Here is a 22,394-nt window from a genome sequence, read left to right on the forward strand (position 1 = left end):
GCCCTGGCCTCAGAACGCTCCACACTTCTGTAGATACTGTAGGTGTGTCTGTGAGTTTCACTTCACAGCATGTGCTATTGTTTCACCTTAGCACCAATAAAGTGGTGACAGTTGTGTAAGGAAGAACAATTGGCATGATAAAAAGTACCAGTCTGCTTCCACAGGGCCTGCTTCTTATCTGGCTCAAAACCCAGCTTGTAGCCTCTGGTGGTGGGTGCTCACCCTCCCTGTCTTGTGTGGATTGAAGGCTTCCCCATCAGACACCACACCCTCAAAAACTCTCCTCCTGCTCCAGGAGAAAGTGTGCAAACCTGGCGTCAGCAAAGCAGCCTGCTGCCTCCAAAAATGGCTTATTGTTTTGAGTCATTACCATTAACATTTCAGTCTCTCAGTGTCACTAAGGCAAAATTTGAAGAAACAATAACCATGACTTAGAAAAATTCTCTAGCCATAAAAGAAAAAATATGTGTGAAAAAAAGACATATTTCAGAAATTACACATTCCTTCAGAACTATTTGAAAAAGCTCCCTTCTGAGGCCATTCACATGAAAACCATACAAATAAACCCTTTTTCTGCATCTCTCAATAAAAACAAATAGCTGCTATTGTGAGGACTGTGGTAACCAAATTAGAAAAGCTACAAGAATGACTGACAGAACTCAAAACTACATACAGAATTCCACACAGTGAACAAGAACAAGCCAATAAGAGAACACAATTACTTATGTTTCCCAGACAAATCTGGAAGTCCACTATCTTTCAAGTAACACCATACCTGTATTTATTTGGTTGTTTACTTTAGCAACTGATCCGGTGAGATTCCTGCTGAGGTTGTCTTGCACAGACTGAGCAGATGAAGCGGTTGATAATGTTGTATTATATCCCACAGGAACGTGCTGTTGAAGGGAATGAGGTACTACTGATGTACTCTGGCTAGAAAACGCATTTGTCTCTTTGAACTGTCCAACAGCAGGTAGACTCTGAGAGGTAAATGTCTGCCCATACACACTGCCAGCAGCCACAAGAGGATAGGAAACATTAGGATACATGGCACCAGAAACCACGGGCATGGCATACTGATCAGAATTAAGGGGATATCCCTGAGATGCAACTGAAGAACTGACAGAAGTGCTGTAGTGATTATCAAATGCTGAATATGACTGCTGAGCACTCACATGCAAGTAGGATGCAGACGTTACTGCTCCTTGAACAGGTCTGTCACTGGACCCCCCTGAGTGGGGAGGAGTGTTGTTGTACAATTGCTGTGATTCCTGTGCATTCAACACGTTGCTACCCACAGACGCCATAACATTTTGTGCTGGTGCTGAATAGTAACCAGGGTAGTAACTGGCTCTGTACTGATTATCCAGATGTGAAGCAGCAGCTTTATTGGGCACTTGGGAATAGTGTCCTGAAGGCGCACTGTAGTTTGGAAGATGTGAGCCATAGCCAGAGGGGAACTGCATCTGACTCTGCATAGGACCTGAAATGAAGAGAAAACATCACATGTATTACAGGGGCATCTGCTAGTAGTGCAAATGGACTTTGCACTCCAACTAAGGAACAATTGCTTTCTTCTTTTCTGTCACTATTTTGGAGTTGGATTCCCATGAGCAGAGAGAGAATAAACCAAGTACAACGCATGCAATATACATGCAAATACATAAAAAATACTGCAAATACAGTATTTGAAGTAATTTGCAAACAAAGACGTAGCAGAAAAAATGGATTGCTTCCATTATTGAAAGATTTCCATGCCAAGGTTGTTTGCCTCTTGTTTGTATTTTGAATATTTTTAAGAGTTTATAGGAGGTTAATACTTAAAAAAATAGTGAGCAACAACAAGCTACAAACTTGTAAGGATTTGAACACAAGAGTTTGCCTTACAGAAACTGCCTGAACATGGAAACTGAAAAGCTGCAGTCAAATCAGTAAGTCAATACATAACAATTTAGGTATTCTTCAAGTCTTCAATATAGTGATCAAGGTAAGAGTTGCAGGGCAGCTATATTTGTCTTCTATGTCTTTATGTATTATGCTTTCAGGAAAATTGACGCTTTTATGAAACTACAGAGTATTTGACAAGGCCTGTTATTTTCATTTACTGCCTGATACTTACATCAGGTGTAAGAGATGTTGGTATCAGAGAAACTGACCTCTGGTATCACTGCAATTGGCTCTGCAACATTAGAGGTTAATTACATACTGGCCCAGCAAGGGTCAAACAAGCACTTGCCTGCTAGAGACCAAATGTTAACTATGTCTAAACTGATTTTCTTAGCCAACTGCTCAATGGGAAATCTCAAAGTTCTTTCTCATGTCCTATTCCTTAATCCTGTTTTTATTTTTAGTGAACCACAGATGCTTTTCTGTGGATAACTTGCTTTCTTAAAATTCCCACACCCTATTGCTTACATCACACAGAATGACTATGGTGTTATTTCCCACTCTTTGGTCAATAAAAACACAAACACAGCACTGGCCCACTCACAAATTAAACGGCAGCTGGGGTAATAATGAATACTTCATTCCTCTGCTTATATTTACACTGATTACAAAACATAAGCATTACTTCTCTTATCTTAAAATTCTGAATAATCACTGGTCTCCAACGAGCTTCTAGATGTCCTATGAATAACTTGCAAGGCAATTTTAATAATGAATGTGTTAACAGACTCCTAAAATCAAGGAACATACTGTCCAAAATTGCTTTCTGGTAAAATTAAAAATGCCCTTTCATAACTGACAGGAAGTTGAACAGAAGAGAGAGGAGCTAAAAAATTGCAGAACAATAATCTGGACTGCTGGATCAAAGACAGGCACTTAGGGGAAAAGCATAAAGAGTTTAAAAAAAATTTATCTAAAGTTTTGAAGAGAGCATGTAACTATGCTTCTGATTCACCTTTTTCTTGAAAAAGTGGGAGCTCCTTCATAGAGCTGCGTAGTGTTTTTCTCCTTTAAAGGAAAATGATTTTGAGTTAGCAAGCCATTAACAGCCACATGAACTTTGCCAGACTTTTGACCTGTTTTTTAAAGTCTGCAAAAGCAAACCAAAAAATAAAGCAATAATTTATATGTGTCAAGGATTAGGGCTTTAAGCCGCTATGCCACTTAAGGTGGCAAGAAAAGATATTTTATTTGAAAATCCTGTTCATCTGTTCTACTGATATATGCAGATTTAACTAACTGAGCAGGTATAATTTAGAAACTGGTTTAGGAGCACCTGACTCCTAAATAAAGGGCTGCATATCAAATCATCTACTGCGAAGTCTTCCAGTATCTAGCTCTTGTTTAAAAATACACACCATAAAGAGAGATTGAATTATCAATACAATGTATCAGTCTCTACATGATAAAATGCAGAGTCCTTTTTAGTCACATTTTTAAGTAGAAACATCTATAAGTACACATATGAAAATCTCACTGAGAGAGACAACACTTGAAAAATTATATTGATTTCAAGCTGCAGGTCCTTTGGAAGCAAGTTTTACAATTACAGATGAAAGATTACTCTCATTATCTGAAGTGAGTTTTTTGTCCATTTGATTACAAAGAATGTGAGTAGAAAGTAATTTTTCACTGCAATTAGTAGCTGAAGCTACTAATAGTGACTAGATAACTGGACAGTTTTCAACACTGCAAATCAGAATACATCTTCAGTGTAATTTCGAAATCTTGCTAATTGCACAATCTGTCCTGATGTCTCAGGTACTACCATTCTTCCAAAACACCTGACAAGTATCTCAAAAAATTCCATAAAGGAGCTGAAAATGTCAGCTGCACACAGCAGGTGTATCTCTAAAACATCATCTCTATAACAAAAGCACTGAACCGCCCCTTCTATGAACAAATTAATACTTATTATATAAAGTTACAATGTGTAATTACACAGACATTAACATGTGAACCCCAAAAATCCAAATGCTTTTTAAGGAAGGGGGGAGTCACCATTCAAAGAACTCCAAACTCCCACAAAAATAATAATAAAAATAATAAAAAAAAAGCAGTGCTATGGCTATACCACTATATGAATTAGTAAAGTTTTGTTTGCTAACGTCACATTTGGTTTTTATGTCCATGCATTCCCTCAGCAGCATAATTCAGCCATCTTCCACATACCCTACCTACATGGAGTCTATGGATGCCATACCACCAAACCTCTTTTCTATTCAAAACCACCTGTGAGCTTTCCAAAACTTCTAACATCCCTTTACCCACCTCCAGAGAAGACTCCCTCAGCCTCCTCACATGTCCTTTACCCCATGGGCAGGGGACAACCCCACTGTCCCTTGTTTACTGCTGGCAAACAAACCGGCAGATCAAAGCAGTACTGAGCTCTCACTACAGCTCAGTCACAGAATCGGTGTCTCCTTCTTCATTTACACAGCTTCCCATTTTCACAAAATACTCACAGGTTTCACATCTTTCATATTCTCTTTGTTAAATTGACTAAAACCATCCCAAGTCTGAGGAGGGATGAAAAACAAGGCTAAACAATGTAATAATGAAAATTTTGCTTCCAAAATGCCAGTAGAAATACCAATGGCAGCCCTACAAACCTGCTGTAGACAGCACCAGACAGAACTCTTCTAAAGAGCCATGGGAATTCGATACAATTATCCTCTCAGTGGTGCATTTCAATACATTAAATCGTTATCGCTCAAGTCTGCCATCACTACACTGAAGAAATACATCACCCTTCAGTACTGATTTAACAAGAACCATTTTGTTATGCCAAAAATGGGAAATAGGTCATTCTCTACTTAGCTACAAAGCCACTTGTAAGACTACAAAAAAGTTCCCAAACTTGTAAGAGAGAAGGAAGAAAATAATACCATACACACAAGAAGTTACTTTTAGAAATCCAACAAAACAATCACACCTAAATTTAATAAAAACTGAAGTCTCCAAGGATCTCAAATGGACTTGGTCATTGAACCAGGTGAAACTCACTAATAACAAACCTGAACATCCTTTTTAATACCATCACATGTACAACAGGCTGCTTACTTTCTGCAAAAAGCACTCTCTTTCATCAGATGGCAGCAACTACGTAGTTTTACCTGAAAAATTCACATTTTTTCAAATTAAAACACAGAGCCCTCTAAAGGAAAGGATACACTGGTGTTTTCTTTCAGCCAATAACAGAAACAGCTCAATTCACTTCAGGATCTTACACTTAAACTCCACTCCAATGATAAAAAATTAGATTTCAAAAGCAGTGACAATCTTCTTTCTGAAATTTATTCTCTATTATATCTAGTACAGAAATTTCCACTACTTTTTTTTTTTCTATTGTTATTCCCCTCTACTTCCTCTCCTATTTCCATTTAAAAAAACCCCCAAAACCTCCAGTCCTGTGTTGTAACTTCAGGAGATTGGTTTATCTGTTGTCTAGTACTAATCTAAAATTTTTGTAATGCTATTGCTAAATGTCACAAAATAAAAAATTCAGTGTTATTGACTAAAGTCATCAAAAACATCAAAAGGAACACAGAACACAAAGTTATGCAATAAACCTTTAAGACTGTTACTGAACAGTGTATACATTTCTCAGAATTAAAGAAAGAGCGTTTTGCAGAAAATAAAGTCTGTGCCCTGTTTTTACACAAGCTGTTTCTACCAATATTAGCAGCAACATGGAATAAATTAATTAAAGCAACTAACAGTGAAGATGGTCTTTAAAATTATTAAGCTATGAACACAAAGAGAAGATATGATGACAGTTTCTATTTGTTTCTGTAAAACACTTCCTGGTTACTCACGCTGTAGCAGCTGTATTCTGATAATGGCATGTTTTTTGACAAAAAGCTGCGTAAATTGGCATTTTCTGAACTATTTTTACAAACCCCAGCACCACAATACCAGTTTGGACTGAGGCATCAGTTTTTACGAGATACCATTTAATTACCTTCATTTTCTTTGGTGACTGCCTCAATATCTACTGTATAGACATTTAAGACCTTAGCCCTTAACTACCCCTTTGGACATGAGAAAAATTCACAGTTCTCAGGTAAAAAAAATTGTAGGTCCCTACCCAGCACAGAAACCACACCTGTGAAGAAAACAGCTTGACTACAAAAGATTTAGCAGTATGAGCTACAACTCTATGCAAGTAAGAGGCCAAATTTAGATACCAAACCACTATTACATGGAGGAGATGATTATACAGGGATTTTCAAGAGTTAATGTGGTGTGTCAATAAAGTAGTGAATTTATAGTGCACCAATTAAAAAATGCGGAAGTGTACACTCATTACTTTCATTCATACTACAGTCAGTCGCACTACCTCTCTACCTGAAATGGGAGTCATTATTTTGTGACTTTAAACTATTCTGCCTTTGTTTTTCAGTGACCCACATTTCACTCGTCCAATTATCCTGTTCAACTCAAATACCAAGATCCAGTTGCGCGAACGCCTACCCACCCACTTTTAAGTTCACACGTAGCTATAAGGTGAGTACTCTCGCCCCTAATACGCGGTTTTCTGCCCATTCCCACGCACGACAGCCAGCGTCGAGGCCTGGAGGTGCCTCGGCCTCCAGAGCCTTCCTGAAACGCCACAAAGCAGGCGCCACAACACCGGGCAGATCCAAATCCGCGAGGAGAGAAAGGTGCGGATACCTCCCCCGCTTCCCACTCCCCTCGCTCCTTTAGGGAAGCGGGAGAGGCTGCGCCTTCTCAAGTTCTTTCCGCACGCAGCCGCGGGGGCCCGCACCTTCCTCCAGCAGCTCCGGCGGGTCCTGCTGCCTCTCAGCCATAGGGCTTCGCTGCGGGCCGGATGCACCGGGCCCCCGCCCGCCCCCCGGGAGGAAGGGAGAGCGCGCAGGCCCCCGGCACCCACAGGGGCCTCACCCCCCGCGGGAGCGGCGCGGCTGGTCCCGGGGACCCCGCAGGCGGTCTTTCCCCGCCCGCCCGGGCCCCGCGCAGGCCCCTCACCGTTCTGGCAGCGCGGCGCGCCGCCCGCAGGGGCCGCGGCCTCCAGGGAGTTGCCGGGCCCGCCCGGGGAAAACGCGGCGGCGGCGGCGGGCCGCGGTGGCATCCCGGCGGGCGCGGACATGGCTCCTCGCAGCGCTACTTCACTGCGTCCCGCTCCCGCCTGCTCCTCTCCCTCTTCCTGCTCCTCCTTCTCCGCCGCCGCCCCGATCCGCAGCCGGGCGCCGAGTGAGGGCCGGGAGTCGCGGGAGGGCCCGAGCGCCGCGCGCGCCGTCGCGGCCCCGAGCGCCGCCGCCTACAGCGCCCCCCGGCGGCGGCTCCGCCGTGAGGCCGCGCCCCGCCCGGCGCTGCCCGGCCCGGCCCGGCCCGGCCCGGCCGCGGAGGGTGGGCCCAGCGCGCAGGACGGGCCTCGCACGCCGCAGGGGCTTCATCTCGTCCTGTCCCGGCGGGAGCGGCCCGTGTGGCGGGGAGGAACCGCCCGGCCCGCTTAGTCTGTGTGTGGCGGGGCCTTATGCCTTATCTGTGACTCTGTGGGCAGGCCGGGGCAGGGCGAGGAGAGGCTCGAGGGGTGTGATCCTGGCCCCCTGCTGCCGAGTAGCAGGCACATCTGGAGTGCGGTGTTCAGAAAGCGAGGCACATCTGGAGTGCTGTGTTCAGTTCTGGGCTCCTCAGCAGAAGAGAGACTTGGAGCTCCTGCAGCAGGACCAGTGTAGGGCAACAAAAATGATTGAGGGACGGGAGCATCACTTACTAGCAATGGCTGAGGGAGTTAGGCCTGTTAAACCTGGAGGAGAGACGAGTGATAGGGGATTTCATCAATATATATCTCAACATATATTTATATAATGTATAAATACCTAAAGTGGTGGTGCCAAGTGGATGGAACCAGGCTCTTTGTGGTGTAGCAGGCAGAAACTGATGCCCAGGAAGTTCCACCTGAACATGGGGAAGAACTTTACAGTGACTGTGCACCAGAACAGATTTCTCAGAGAGGTTGTAGGGTTCTCTCCCACTTGACTATCAGGAGGTACTCAAGATGCAATCCTATGTCATGTGCTCTAGGATGATCCTGCTTGAGTGGGGAGGTTTGACCAGATGAGCCACTGTGGTCCCTTTGAATCTGACTGATTCTGTGAGGCTACTCCATGTCCCTGCCTTGGGGCACAGACACGTACATATACAATATATATACCTGTCATTATTTTGCCTGAGACATTTCTGTGTCTCAGAATATATGCTATTTTAGGTTAAAAGTACCCTGGAACACACAGAGAGGGTAATGTGTGCTGCACAGGGGAAAAGGCCTCACAAGGTGAGGTGAAGTGAGGTGAAAGCTCTCCCTCCGTAATTATTCTTGTACAGACAGAAAAGCCTTAGTGAGATGGGGTGAACTGAGGCAAGGCTTTTCTTTCAGTGTTAGGAGTGCTCACTAACAGTATTCTGTCTGTCTCCAGTGTGGATGTATGCTATCTATAGAGACAGGCCTTCACAAGAAATGGCAAGGTGAGATAAGGCCAGACTTTTCAGTCTCTGTGCAGAATATATACTTCATAGTCTCTAAACAGGAAGGCAAGTGTTGGAGAGCCACTGCCATTTAACCCCATCCAGCAACTGAGCACCCACAGCCCCTTGCTCACTCCCCCTTCCATCTGGGTGCAATGGGGAAGAGAATCGTAAATGAAAACTCATGGGTTGAGATAAAGTCTGTTTAAAGCAAAAGCTGCACACACAAGCAAAGCAAACCAAGGAATTCCTTCAAGACTTGCCATGGTCAGGCAGGTGTTCAGCCACCTCCAGGAAAGCAGGGCTCCATCACATGTAATGGTTATTTGGAAGACAAACACCATTACTCTGCATATGCCAGCCTTCCTTCTCCCTCACCCAGCTCTATATGCTGGGCACACCACCACATGGTATGGAATATCCCCTGGGTGAGTTGGGATCAGCTGCCCCAGTTGTGTTCCCTCCCAACTTCTTGTGCTTGTCCAGCTCCCTCGCTGATGGGGTGGTGTGAGAGGCAGAGAAGTCCTTGACACTATATAAGCACTGCTCAGCAGTAATGAAAACATCTCTGTGTTATGAACACTATTTGCAGCACAAATCCGAAATGTAGTCCACACCAGCTGCTGTGGAAAAACTGAACTCTATCCCCTGCCAAAACCAGCACATCCTTCCCCATTGGCTGCCATTGACAAAGGATTTCTGTTCAGTTTAGCACCTTCCACAGTCACACTAAGCTGTATTAATTTTGACTGTTTGTCTATCACCTATCATTCACTCAGATACTACTCAAGACTGGATTAATTGTTCAGGTTATTTAATTAATTATGCAAAAAGTCAAAAGTGCTATAATGTACTGGTGATTTATATTGTCAACACTAAATCCAACAACAGAGTCACCTTTTTGCATACATTTGAAGAGTCCCTTCCCTGCTTGTATGCTGTTCTTCCTACTAGTTATTATGCATGTCTGTCCTTAAATACTTTTAAAATTACTTTGCCTGTATGCTTAGCATATGGCCCAGCTCTGACTGTTACAGTTATTGCAAAGCACGCAGGGCATCTTTTAATACTACAGGAAATTGCTGTATTGGAATGCTTCTCAGCCTTCACACCCTATCTAACAGTGTAGAGGTGTCCTGTGCAGGCCTCTATTTGTCCTTTAATAGATAGTAGAGCCATATCTGAAAGAAATAGTTTCTTCTACATGACCTAATAAGCTAGAGCAAGAAATAATGGGCTTAAAATTCAACAACATTCAGGTAAGCTATCAAGAAATAAACTATTAGGATATTAAAGGACTAAGTGCCATGGGAATGGTGTGACATTGCTGTAATAGAAGGAGTCTTAGCAGGGGTTACACAAACATTTTTAGAATCCAACTGTCAACCAGCAAGTGACCTCCTGAAGTCCCTTCCAGGACTGTATTGTTCTGACAGTGTTAACAAATTTTGCTGTTAAAGTTGTTCTTCCTTCACTGTAACCCATGTTTCCCTTTTTTCTGTAACCCATACTCCTACCCAAATCCTACACAAAGTATTTCTGAGAAATGAACACGTGACAGAAAAAAGAAATTCAGATATGCGGACAAGCAGTTGATTTGTCTTTTCATTCTCAATGCTGTTTGAGAAGGCAAGCAACTGCTTTCTTGTACTACAACTATATTTTGTCACAGCACACAGCACATACGAATTTGTGTTTTGACAAAGGTTTTTCCTTTCCAAAGTCTCATTTCTCTAACACCTGATACTATAAATATATCCTATATCACAGTCTTTGAAAATTACATGTCAATTTATGATCAAACAGAAGTAGCTACAGATCATTGTCCTAAAAGCAAGAGGAGGCAACTGGGAATTTTCACATTTTTTGAATGCTTTTACAAAGCCTTTTACATGGCTTGATCAATTATTTTCTACAAACCACAATGACACTGTGGTTAAACCCATTAATTCCTCGAAAATCCAGATGGGTTGGCAGCTAGAACACAATCCCCTAATGGAAATTCACCATAAACTCAAACCCATTAATTTTGTTTTCCTCATTTATAATGAACCTAAAGGCATTAGCAAGAAATGAGTATTATTGTCTGCTTCTTATGCTACCGTGCAACAAATAACACAGAAGCTGTCTCACCTAGGCTGTTGCTTCCACCTGGTCTAGCAACATGCTTATTACAGGAGTTATAAATTCTTTGGCCGGCTGATGAGACTTAATTACTAATAGAGATATTTTGAAAAAAGTCCCTCTGCCGTTTGGGTTTGAAGTACAAATGTGAAAGTACATCTTGTTACCCATAACCTGGTAAATGAGGCATTACATTTCCAAACCTAGAAAAAAAAAAGTTATTTTTATGAGGAGGAAAACCTAGGAAAAAATCATTAGAAACAGAGTCAGAAATTATTTTGAGCTTTAGCATAACTAAGCTAAGTTTCTTCTGCTTTGTCACACTCTACAGAAGGAGAACGACAAAATTAGGTACTTTTATAAACTCCATCAACAAAATATAGCTGTGGGTCACTCTGTCTCACTAATAAATTTCTAATTATTGTCCTGTATTTCTAACAGGAACTGGGCCACTTCAGTGCAAAGTAATAAGGCTTCACATTTCTACAGTAAGAGTCTCCAATTGTGTTAACATCACTGTGTTTGTGTATGTTGCCTCTAGTCACTGCAGTGTGATTGCTTTCCAGAATCAGAACAACAAACCAAGACTCTTGATGTCACTGTGAAGTGTGCCCCTGCTTGGGTGACCTCTACATCTGGCCAAGGGATAAATCCCTGCATCCGCTGGGTGAGAGCTGGGTTATACTTCATTTGCAGCTGGCTAATTAGTAGAAGAGGCCCCAGGGTAGCCATGCTCCACTTAAAATAAAAATCTTTCAAACTTCTAAAACATACCAGAGAACAAGATATCAGTTGTGATGCTGTTCAGTTTTCTTACACATTCTACAGATTTACTTTCCATGTAGTTTATTTTAGTAATTATCCAGATAACTCCAGAGGAGTTTTGTGTGTCAGCAGTGAGCCTGTTTGTCTGCCTGAAGCACTTGGCATGTATGCTGGCTGGGTACACAAGACTGAATTGTGCTTAATTTTCATGAGGGATGGTTAGTTTGTTTGTTTGTGGGTTTGGGGGCTTTTTTTTGTGTTATTGTTTTGGGGGTTTTTTGGGGTTTTTTTTGTTGTTGTTTGGTTGATTGGGTTTTTTAGTGTGTTTTTTGTTTTGTTTGTTTTGATTTTTTGTTTGTGTTTTTTGTGTTTTTTGGGTTTTTTTTTCCCCCAGGGTATTTATACCTGTAATGGAAAAGACTCAAAAAGCAGCAGGATCTACCTGGCTGTGGTTTCACCAGCTCTAAGGAAAATCTTACACATGCATACTTTATTTGGACATCATGTTTCCCAACTGCTATACAAATTATAGGATAAAGGGGTCTGCAGCTACCAACATAGTGGTGATGACCCAGCTACCTTTGCAACATTGGCATCAACAACAGTCTAATTGTCATCATCCTAGGGTGTCTGTAAATGATGTAAATGAACTATTTAGCTCTTTGCTGGACCAAGGCAATGAGCTCTGCTAACTGCTACAGGTGATAGTTGCTGGGTATAGTGAATCATTGTGGCCTCTATGTCTGAGACCAAAAGGCAGAGTAGTAGTTCCATTCTGTAACCCCTAATGATGGGTGTTGTCTCTGCTCATACCCTAGTCCATAATTTCCATGATGCCTGCTCAAATTTGGGTATATGAAATAAATTCTCACTTAAATTGGTACTCCTGATTGGCAAATATGCCTGGTAAGCCTCTTGAGTATAGAGTGTAAATAAACACATACATCTCTGTCTAGAGTTGTAATATTCCTGGGTGGTTTCATCAGCTGCAAACTTCAGTCTATGGCAACAGTACTTAGAAATCACCAGGCAAGCTACCACTAAGAAAGAACCTCAGCTATATCCTGAGATCTAAATATTTTCATAAAATTATGTTCAAAGGGAAACTTTAGCCACAAGTTTTTATACGACCTTGGGGCACAGCTAAACAAAGCAAGACAGTCTGGGAAATTTTTGCAGCTGATGTACCATATCCCAGCTGTAGAGGCATAGTGATGCTGTGATCCAAAAAGGCTGAATTTAAGCTCACAAAACCCTTTCAGTTTTCAGCTATTAAAGTTTTATGGTTTTCCAGTAATTTTTATATTACCTGTAAAACTAATAAACCCCTGAAAGATCTTTTACTCCCTGGAAGTTTGATATTTTATAGATTTTCCATTCTTAATGAAATGAACAATGACTCATCTAAACCACTGGAGCTCCCTTCTTCTTCCTGTGGCTCCAGTTGCGCCACTTGCTCCTGAAGCAAATCTTGCTGTTACTTCTAGAAGAGAAACACACTCCACATATTGTCCAAAAATAGTTTTTCTGGATGTGTACATCATTGATCTCCCATGTATCTTTTTTTACATAATGAGTAAGAAACCATCAGACCCAACCAGAAGACTTAGTTCCTCCTCTGCATTAGCTGACTGCACAGGCTGCAGTGTTTATATCCATCACTGGTCCTGAGGAGCTCAGTCACACGGTAACACCCTTGGCTTCAAAGGGTTTCTCAAAGGAACGATGGCAATGAGATAGGCTCATGTGAACTGGGGATCAAACCATCCAAAACTAAAATAGAAGATAATAAACCATTGAAGCACACTTTAAAGTCCCATGCTGTGGATTAGCATCTGAATGCTGTAAACCTCAAGGACTTTGCAGTAACACTTTATAAACTCTGGGTTTCTGTGTACATTTGAAACAACATAAAAAGCTGGAATTGTGTCTGTCTTTATCTGAGAGACTGCTGTCCTCTGAAACAAATTGAAAAATTCTTCTCACTATATTTGGCAGTATTTGGGAGGCTTGTCATGCCAATTAAATATCATGGACAGATATTTATATATTGAAATATATTGATATATATATCAAATACCAAGGCCAGATTCTTCACTGACTGCCTTTGCCCTCTCGTGAGACCAGCTGGAGGAGGTACATGAAGCTCTGCACTGGTAGGAAAAACATTGCTCAAAGGCATCACATAAAGCAACATATTTTTCCTCTACAGCAATGCCCCATCAAATACTACTTATTTAAGGTCAGACTATTTTCATGAGTAGCAGTGTGTTGTTTTCAGCCAAGAGAACCTGGAAAGCGATTTTCACTGTGTGGAAGAATAAATGAATATAATTAATAAAAAACTTACAGATTGATTCATATAACATTATATGCATTAAAAAATTAAACAGCAATGATTAGTTTCATTTTCAAGCACAAGCGAAGTAGTAGCATTCATGGAGAAAGACATATTTACCTATAAACTTTTCAGACATGTAAATTGTCCATCTGAAAAAACACTTTTGGGCTTATAGCTGCTCTGACCGCCTTATCACTCAGATCTTTCTTTAAGCTTTTTTGAATGCTGGCTTTTTACTGTTTGTAGCTTGTTCCCAGCTGTTGCCTCCTAATTTAATTTCATTTTTTATAGTGAATGGAATGCACATTTTATTTTTGTGAAATGACTTCTGTTTAAATAAGTCTTGGCATTCTAATTTCAAATTCTCTGAAACTGGGGGCAGTGGGGTGAGCATCTCTGTTTAGCACATCTTTTACTAAGACTGCAACATTTATGACCCCATAACATGAAATTATAAAAGTACCAATAAAAGTCAATTACTTCCTTTCAGTAATAAAGTGGCTACACCTAAATATTTTTTCTAACATAGAATGTAATTTTTCATACATAAAGATCAGCTTACTTTTGGTGAGATGCTTTGGCTTTAAAAAGAAGTGAAAGTAGGTCTCTGCTACCTTATCTTTTAAGAGCAGTTTGTGCTGTGTGGTTTCACTTTGTACTAGAAGTAGTGCAGATTCAAATCACACCTGCAGAAACCATTTTGTTTACAAAAGAACAAGTAGCACAATTTTTGTAAGGCAAACTATTTTTCTGTGGATGGTTGCTAGGACTTGGGACAGCAAGACATTGCTGCTTCTTAGTCCATAGTGAGAAACATGTCCATTTTTCTTCTCCTCTGACCTCTATCAAATTGCTTTCATTGTAACTGAGATTTTGGGATTGGCTGTATGAGTAGATGAAAGTTTGCTCACAAATTATTTACTTAACTGCAAACAAGACAGCTTTGGCCTGACAGCACTTAGAAATGTGACTGAATATTTTCAGTTTCAAAAGCCCTTTCTTTAGCATTGTGCCTGCTGTGTAATGCAGTATAAGGAAAGGTGATGAAAGGAATGGTAGCATGTGAAATGCAACACAGTGATTCATGTTGAATTCAGATCCCCTCGCCCTTTTTCTCCTTGAGGTCAAAAAGCCTTTTTTTGTTATATCAAAGTGACTCAAAAGATCTGTTTATTTATTTGCATGTTGGCCAGATGATCAAACCAGTAATTTTCTTTAATCCCTTTTAAACAGGTTTCCTTCAGAAATGTGTCCAAAGTTAGCCATGTGTCTAAGTGCCCTCTAGATTAAGGATGTTAAGTAAATGTCTGAATATGTACCTGTGTAGTTTCTGAGGACAAAAACAAAAAAAAATTTCTGCCAAAAAAGTCAACCAGACAGGCCTCATTCCCTGAGTTTGCTTGTTCCTAAGAGCGGGGGATTATGTTTCCAGGAGATAAACTAACCCAGTATGTTCTGAGGTCCCTAAAAGTGGGAGCAATCACATGTTTGGCCCTGAGAGTCTGAAGCTGTTCCGGAAGAAGCAAATACCATCATAAAAGAGTGGGATTTTTCTTTCCAGCTCTAGTCTAGTCTTGAACAGGGCAGCTGAGGTTAGCTTAGCTTTCCTGTTCAAAATTTCATGCTGTTAACTTCCTATAGCTGTGACAACTTCTGTTGCTCTTGTTGCAGTGTTTGGTTTTTACACACTGGTGTTGTGTCACAGGAACAAAACTTTAATGTTCATGGTGGGTGGAGAAAGCAGAGAAATTGAGGGACATCTTTTCCCTGCTCCTTGGAGACTCATCAGCAGCTGAGAAACTGTCCTCAAAGATTTTATTTTACTATTCCCCAAGTAAACATGCTCATGAAGAGATCTGGTCAAGCTCAGTGGGGACCATAAATAAACTGCCCTCTGAGAATAGTTCCAGGTATTTGCATTTCCCAGATGCAGGACCTGTTACCAACAAGTATTCTGGTAGCTCTGGACATGAATCTATCTCCAGGATTCACATTTAATGTGCTGAGGTCATTACTTCTTAAGGATTTAAATTAGAAAATGTATTGATTTTCAAGAACAGGCAGGGAATAATCCTAAATCTATTTTTTAAAAATAATTTTTAAAGCTGATAGCTTGTTTTCGGAATTTAAAGGGTAATTGCAGTTTACTGAATTTATTTTTGTTCTTTCAATTAGCATATAGAATGTCAGAAGTAGTGTAAAATATGGCAGGATTACTGACAGTCATAAAGGAGGAGAACCAGTAGAATGTCCCACATTTGAAAAAATATTTGAACTGAAGCAACATCACCAGTGAAACTGGTTACTGATTACATGTAGGGGCTTTTATTTGCCTAGTTTGACAGGTTGCACAATACTTCAGATAAAACTGTTTGCCTTTCAATCTCTGCAGCCGCTTCCTTCCACTTCATAAGGAGTCCAGAGATAATCCTGCTCCCTTTGTCCTGCACTGCATTCTTTGGGCATTGAGGAAAAATTAGAGAACCAGTTCAGATTTAGATTTAGATGGAATTTACTTACCTAGGAAAATACAAGTAGGGAGACAGGAAGGGAGACAGGCAGAGAGGATGAAGAGCTTTTGTGGCTTTAACATATCAACACTTAACATGTTACTAATTCTTACTTCAGACTGATGAGATATTCAGTTATTTTCAGGACTTTTTTTGAATTCTACTTATTAAGGAGCACCAACATCCAGTCCTCTTGAAGAATTTATCCCCTTGTTCTTCAAGAGTACTTAGTCTTTCTGGATGCAATGAAAAAAGCATTTTATCTGCCTTTTCTACTTTGTGGTGAAATTGGTCTACGTTTTTCCCCCAACACTCTTCATCTTCTAAGACTTTTTATCTCTAGCCATTGGGAGAAGGAAAAAAAAAGAAAAAAAAAGAAAAAAAAAAAAAAAAAAAGCAAGCAACTTTTAAATGTAAATAGTGAAAATTTTGAGGTTCACATATTTGGCTCTGATTGTCTGGCCAATGACTTTAAGCTGTGTTGTTCTTTCAGGCTGCAAGACTCTTGAGAGAGGGCCTATGTCTCCCTCCAGGTACTGTAAATGTCAATCACACAGAGAGTGCTCAATAAATGAATAATGATGGTTTTCTTACTGCTGTATGATGTTTCCCTTGCCAGAGATATTATAGTGGAGCCAAGATCAAAACCCATATGGAAAAAAAGTACTCTGATTTATCTGTGCAGGAAACCATGCAAGATTGTACTTCTGCACAATTTCAATGTTACTTCTTTGCTACTTTTTTGACCTCTGGAGATTGAATACTTACTCTGTTTTAATGTTCTTCAGCAGACTTCAGAAAAAACAATACCCAAGGTCTAAACATTTGCAGATTGGGGTATTGCAAGCATGGATATAATGGATATAATGACCTGGATTAGCAATGAATTCAGTGGGCAAGTTCCTGTCCAAATAACTGACTTTACTTCAATTTGGAAAGTCCCAAAACATGTGTCTGACATTTAATCTTGACAATCAACAGGAGGTAAGCGAGTGTCTAAGCTGTTCTGAATAGTAACTTTCCCTGGAATATGGATTTTTTGTGCTGTGCCCAGCAGTGGCAGTGGCCACAGGGAATTCGTGTGTGTCCAGCAGCTCAGAGGATTCCTCCCATTTTGTGAAGTGTTGGACACACCATGCTTGGTTCTGCACACACTGATGGACCCAGCTCCAGCCTGCTAGCAGCAGATTAGAGCTGCAATGTTAACAGCATCTCTAATCTGCCACTTCTAGTGTACTGAAACCCTATGCATCTCTCTGCCCTGTCTACAGAAAGTACCGAAGCATTCCCCAAATCCTCTGTAAATTGTTGTGTGTCTGGAAACTGTCCTCAGTACTTCTGTAACTTCATGCAGCGCTTTCCCCCAATAGAGTGGGAATACACTCTTCATTATTAACTGCTCTGAAAGCAAGCAGACACCTCCTTCATATAATCTGGCAAAAGTCAGGAATTCGCTAGTATTCCTGTATTATTCCAGTATTACACTGGTATAAATTAGCACAAAATTAGATCAGATAGCGGATTCAAGCCATGAAGAAATTTTCCCACAGAGGACCCTTGGACAGGGCTGTTCAGCAAAGCCCACCCTGCCTCTTTCGGCAGGAAGGATTATAACCCTCGCATTTCCAGGTCCTGTAACTCAGGGGCTTTTTATTATGATCACCTGCTGATTCCTTTTATTGCACAGGCACTCGGAAATGCGGTGACACGGTGGGAAACACAAACGCGAAAGCAGGACGGCCACTAGGAGATGCTGCTGTACGCGGAATGCAGCCGGCGCCGCGGGAGACAAAAACCAAGGCAGAAATACTTCAGTCCAGGCTGAGCCATGACACTTCTTAATTTTTTTATTTTTATTTTTATTTTTATTTTTATTTTTATTTTTATTTTTATTTTTATTTTTATTTTTATTTTTTAAGGCATCTAGAGGGGAAATTTGAGACAGAAATATGTACAAGACTGTTGTGTTGAGTGAAAGAGTAACTCACGGTTTGCAGTAATTTCTGAGGACTACTTTAGCATTTAAAAAAGGCATTGCCTTTTAGTTTGATATAAATTACTAACCCAGGAATTTAATTCTGTGATCTGGAGTAATGACTGCTGGGATTTGGGTAACAAAAATGTCTGTGTCTCTGTATGTGCAAGACTTTAGCCCACTCGATAATATGACTTAAACATATATTGACAAAAAACTTCCAGGATAAAATGAAATTAAAATTCAGGGATGTAATTAAACAGAGAAATTAGAAATGCACCTGGGATTCAAGTAAGGGGATTTTTTATGTCTAGGAAGAAACTTGATATGTTTAATGGTAATTCCAGTTCAAAATTAAGGTGTTAGAAAAGCTTTTACTGGAGCTCTGCTGAAGGTCTTCCAAATTTGAAGAATAACTGAAAACTCCATTTGTGTTTATATTTGCTTGTCACTGTAGCAAAACTCCAGCTGCTGTGTGGCTTTATCACCCTGCACAGTGACTGAGGATGTTGTGAACATTGATCACTTACCATCAGACAGTATTGTTTTCTGCTGGCTTGTGATGATTGCTGCCATAAAATGAAGAATGTGAAAATTAGTAAAACAACATCAAATTTGTATTGTCTTCTGGCAACATAAATGGTTATTCATCTGCAGGGAGCCCACTTACCACTAATGATCTTTCTCTGTGCCTTTCTTGACACGTTCACTCAACTTCGGGAATTTTTGTGAAGTTTTTTTGGTTTTGAGGTATGGGTGGGAGAAGGGATTCTTTTTGGGAGTATTTTGGACATTTAAATTGCTGCAGTTCTCTTGCCCCTGTTTTATAGAATAAGGCTAATGTCTTCATACTTGTGTGTTTATTTTTAGATACACTGTTTCCATATTTAGTAAATGCAGTTCTCAGTATTGCAGAAAAAGAGGTCATTTATTTGTGTATTTAAATATATAGAATTAAAAGTCCAGAATAGTGTATAAATAAGTATCTCAATTCCCAGGCAGGCTCAACTGCCTGTGTCATTAGCTCCCCCCTTGCCCTCCCTCTGGGTATACCATATTGTGCTCCTAAAACAAATGTATACAGTGCCATTTTAGGGGACATTCTCCAGTGACATCCTCCACACAGCTTCCATCACTGCTGCTGCCAGATCCCACTTGTTGCCTCTGCTGAAGGCAGGCCTGGCAGCTGCATCTGTGGGAAACAAGGCATCAGTCCATGACGAAACTAGCAGCACGAGAGGCAGGGGTGAGATATGGGGAGTGGGGGTCTGAAGTTCCAGGGAAGATGGAAATTGATTTGGTAAAATCTCATGCTGTGTGGTACATGTGATATTTTTGCATGGGTCAGCAGTAATCAGGTGTTGCAGCACAACTCCAGGTCAGTTTGTCAATAAGCCAACTGTAATTCTGTAAGGCTTTGCAGGGAGAAGACAGGGAGTTAAATATATACTGAAAGGATAAAGGAACTTTAAATTTAAATGGCTAAGCTGAAAAATTTGTTCTTGAGCAGAAAGCTTATGCTGATAAGCCCTAAGCTTTGAGGAAAAGTAGGCCTTGTAGAACAGGGAGCATAATGAAGAATAGTTTTATTTTTGCTACTTCTAAATTAAAAGGTTTGTAGATATTCCTTGTGTGAGAAGTGTATTTCCGAGGCTTCAAAGTGTTCCTATGTGCAAAATAAATATTTCAGGTTTTGTTTTCTCCTTAGAAACTGGTTGGAAGATTGTGCTGTTTGATTCAGCTGTTCCACTGGCAGGACCCAGCTGGAAGGTCTGCAATCAAAATTTCATCCTGGATTATATCAGTTTCTGGTTGTTTTTTTGGGGGAAAGGAAAGGGGATGATCTTAAGACATCTATATATAGACTTTGTGAATAGAATGGGTCCTTCTACAGGCAGCACAAAGTCTACTTTAGGCTCAAGTTGCTGATATTACTTTACCATAAAGTGGGTGCAGATGTTATTGGTGAGCAGAGGAACATTGGAAGCCTTTCAAGGGAAATGCACTTAAGGAGGGATTTGCAGGAGGAAGTGGCAGGAGCTTTTCACGTGAGAGGTTATGATGAAATGTTTATACTTGATCCATAAATGACAGGATGACATTCAGAACAGTGTCACCAAACAAATCATGGGATATTTGATCTGCAAGTGTCAAGCCTGAAAAGTCCCTTGGCTGCTTGTGAGAATTTCACTGAGAATTCTTACAGACGTTAATCTTAAATGTTTGGTCTCCTTTGGAAGGAGGATTAACAGTGCTCCTAGGAGTATCAAAGTAGAAGACATACTCAGTTGGACAGGAATCTTGATTAACCAGTCTACAGTCACAGAGAGTGAGAAAGAAACTAAAGATAGTGGTTGATGCCAATGCTGCTCTTCTTGCAGACAGGTAGATTATTTATGTTATATGAAGCCTTTTGTATGAAATTAATTTCAAAGATAGCACTAGGGAAATGGAGAGCCCTTTAATGTGAAGATGATAGTATTTCCAGTGCTCATCAGAGCAATCAGGAGCTTCTTGGAGCTGAGTTTGGACAATTTTCCTTTGCCTTATAGAAGTATGACAGCACCACTTCAAATTTTCTTAGGCGTGCATCTTTCTTTAGTGATTAATTAGCAAAAGAAAAATACACAGCCTGATTGAACAAACAAAATAAAATGTAAGAGGAAGTAAGGAATTGGAACAGTTTCCTGGAGATGCTGGTCAAATCCATTCTTCCCTACTGTCCTATGTTCCACTGTTTATTTTAAATGCACCCCACCACAATATTCAGTCCAGTGTGCATAAATGTATAGGGAGTCTCTTTATTTTTAATACGCAGATGTATCCAAACACATTTTCACAGAAGGAGGAATTTGTTCTTACAAATGCTTTTAACATTAATGGAAACTCTACTTCTCTGCCCTTTAATTGCCTTGAGACTCTCCAGATGGGGTCAGATCCTTGTCTCCTATCAGTTTTCTACTGACCACTCAGTCAAGTGAGTTACTGCAGGCCCATGCAAACAGGAGAACTGTGGGACAGGGCCTTTTGGTTCTCTGCATGTACCCTGCTGTGTTGATGATTAGTCTTTTTAAAATCAAGAGAGATAAGAGCAGTAAGCTCTCCTCACACAGCCAAGTTGTGTGTAGACATTAGGTGATCCACCCCTCTTAAATCACTGCCTGATTTCTTCAATTATTCATAAGCCAAACCCAGAAACTAACTATCTGTGGCCAAAATATTTTTCTTCCTAAAAAAGCCAGACATATGCAGATTTGTGGCACTCTTTGCTGTTATGATTTTAAGGTGATGTCTTCTGAGTAGCTGCCATTTCTCGTTGCTGTCAGAACAGACTAGTACTTCAGACTGTTGCTGCTGGCACTGTGCCTTGTTGCAGAAATAGTTTATTTGTATAGGTTTCTGATTCTTCATATGTTGGAGACCTAATGCATTTTATTCATTCTTCTTCTGTCTGAAGGTAACCAGTTCTCATTCTCCTTTTATAGTCTGCATGTAGTTAACAGCTACCAACTACTCTCATGGAATGAGGACGAGGGTTTGTAGTAATTCTCTCCTCTGACTGCAAAGAGTTCTCTGGGTCTGTGCCAGCTTCTTCAGTGCTATCCCACTGTGATCCCATCACTTGTGTTTCAGATCCCTTGGTCTCTCCTTCGCTATCTAATTCTATGCACTTGCTTTCCAGCAAGCTCTCTCAATAACACGATACCAAGGAGTGAAGCTAACACCCTCCCTGCAGGGTTTTTTAGGAAGACTTGAAAGAGCCTCTCCTGCCTTGGCAGGCTGGCATCTGAAAAGAGAGAATGTTGGCAGCTTGCTCTTGGATTGGCCATTCTGGAGATTCGTTTATCTCCTAATTTTTATGCCTTTTACAGTCTCATGTGTACAGAGTTTTACTTCCTTTCTTGGTGGAATAGATTAAGAGCTGTTGATTAGGCAAAGACTGCATTACAGCTGGTTGAAAACCAAAGGTCAAGATTTTCAAAATGTTGAGGAAGATGAATAAGCAGCATGCTTTGTAATTGTCTGAGCTGCTGGAGCACAGAATGTATGTAATTTGGACCATTTGTTCTCATTCCCAAATATGACCTTTTGAGCTAACTTTAGGTACTTCTGAAAAAAAATCTTGGCTAACTGTCAACAACATAATCAACAAGCAGAGAAGCTAGTTCTAAGTAGACCACCCTGAAATAGTTCTGCTTTTGCTGGCAATTTATATCATTCCCCCCTGGATCTCTCCCTT

General features: G+C 40.7%; 1 protein-coding gene across 4 annotated transcripts in view; it reads right to left on the minus strand.

The window, feature by feature from the left end:
- The window catches only part of SEC24B (SEC24 homolog B, COPII component), a 50,631-nt gene extending 43,466 nt beyond the window's left edge, over window positions 1–7,165 (minus strand). For 2 of the 4 annotated variants that reach the window (XM_088056205.1, XM_005517513.2), the window contains exons 1-2: window positions 6,940–7,164; window positions 776–1,483 (exon numbers count right to left, since the gene is read on the minus strand). In XM_088056205.1, the coding sequence (XP_087912331.1) occupies window positions 776–1,483; window positions 6,940–7,060 (829 nt within the window). In that variant the 5' untranslated portion in view covers window positions 7,061–7,164. Of the gene's footprint in view, window positions 1–775; window positions 1,484–6,718; window positions 6,774–6,939 lie in introns of those variants that run through there. The other 2 variants (XM_088056206.1, XM_014261245.2) reach the window with 2 other exon arrangements.
- Between the last annotated feature and the right edge of the window lie 15,229 nt (window positions 7,166–22,394).

The sequence above is a fragment of the Pseudopodoces humilis genome, chromosome 6, assembly GCF_049639895.1.
Source record: "Pseudopodoces humilis isolate 2021_Gansu_Grassland_sample_001 chromosome 6, ASM4963989v1, whole genome shotgun sequence".
Taxonomy (NCBI): Eukaryota; Metazoa; Chordata; class Aves; order Passeriformes; family Paridae; genus Pseudopodoces; species Pseudopodoces humilis.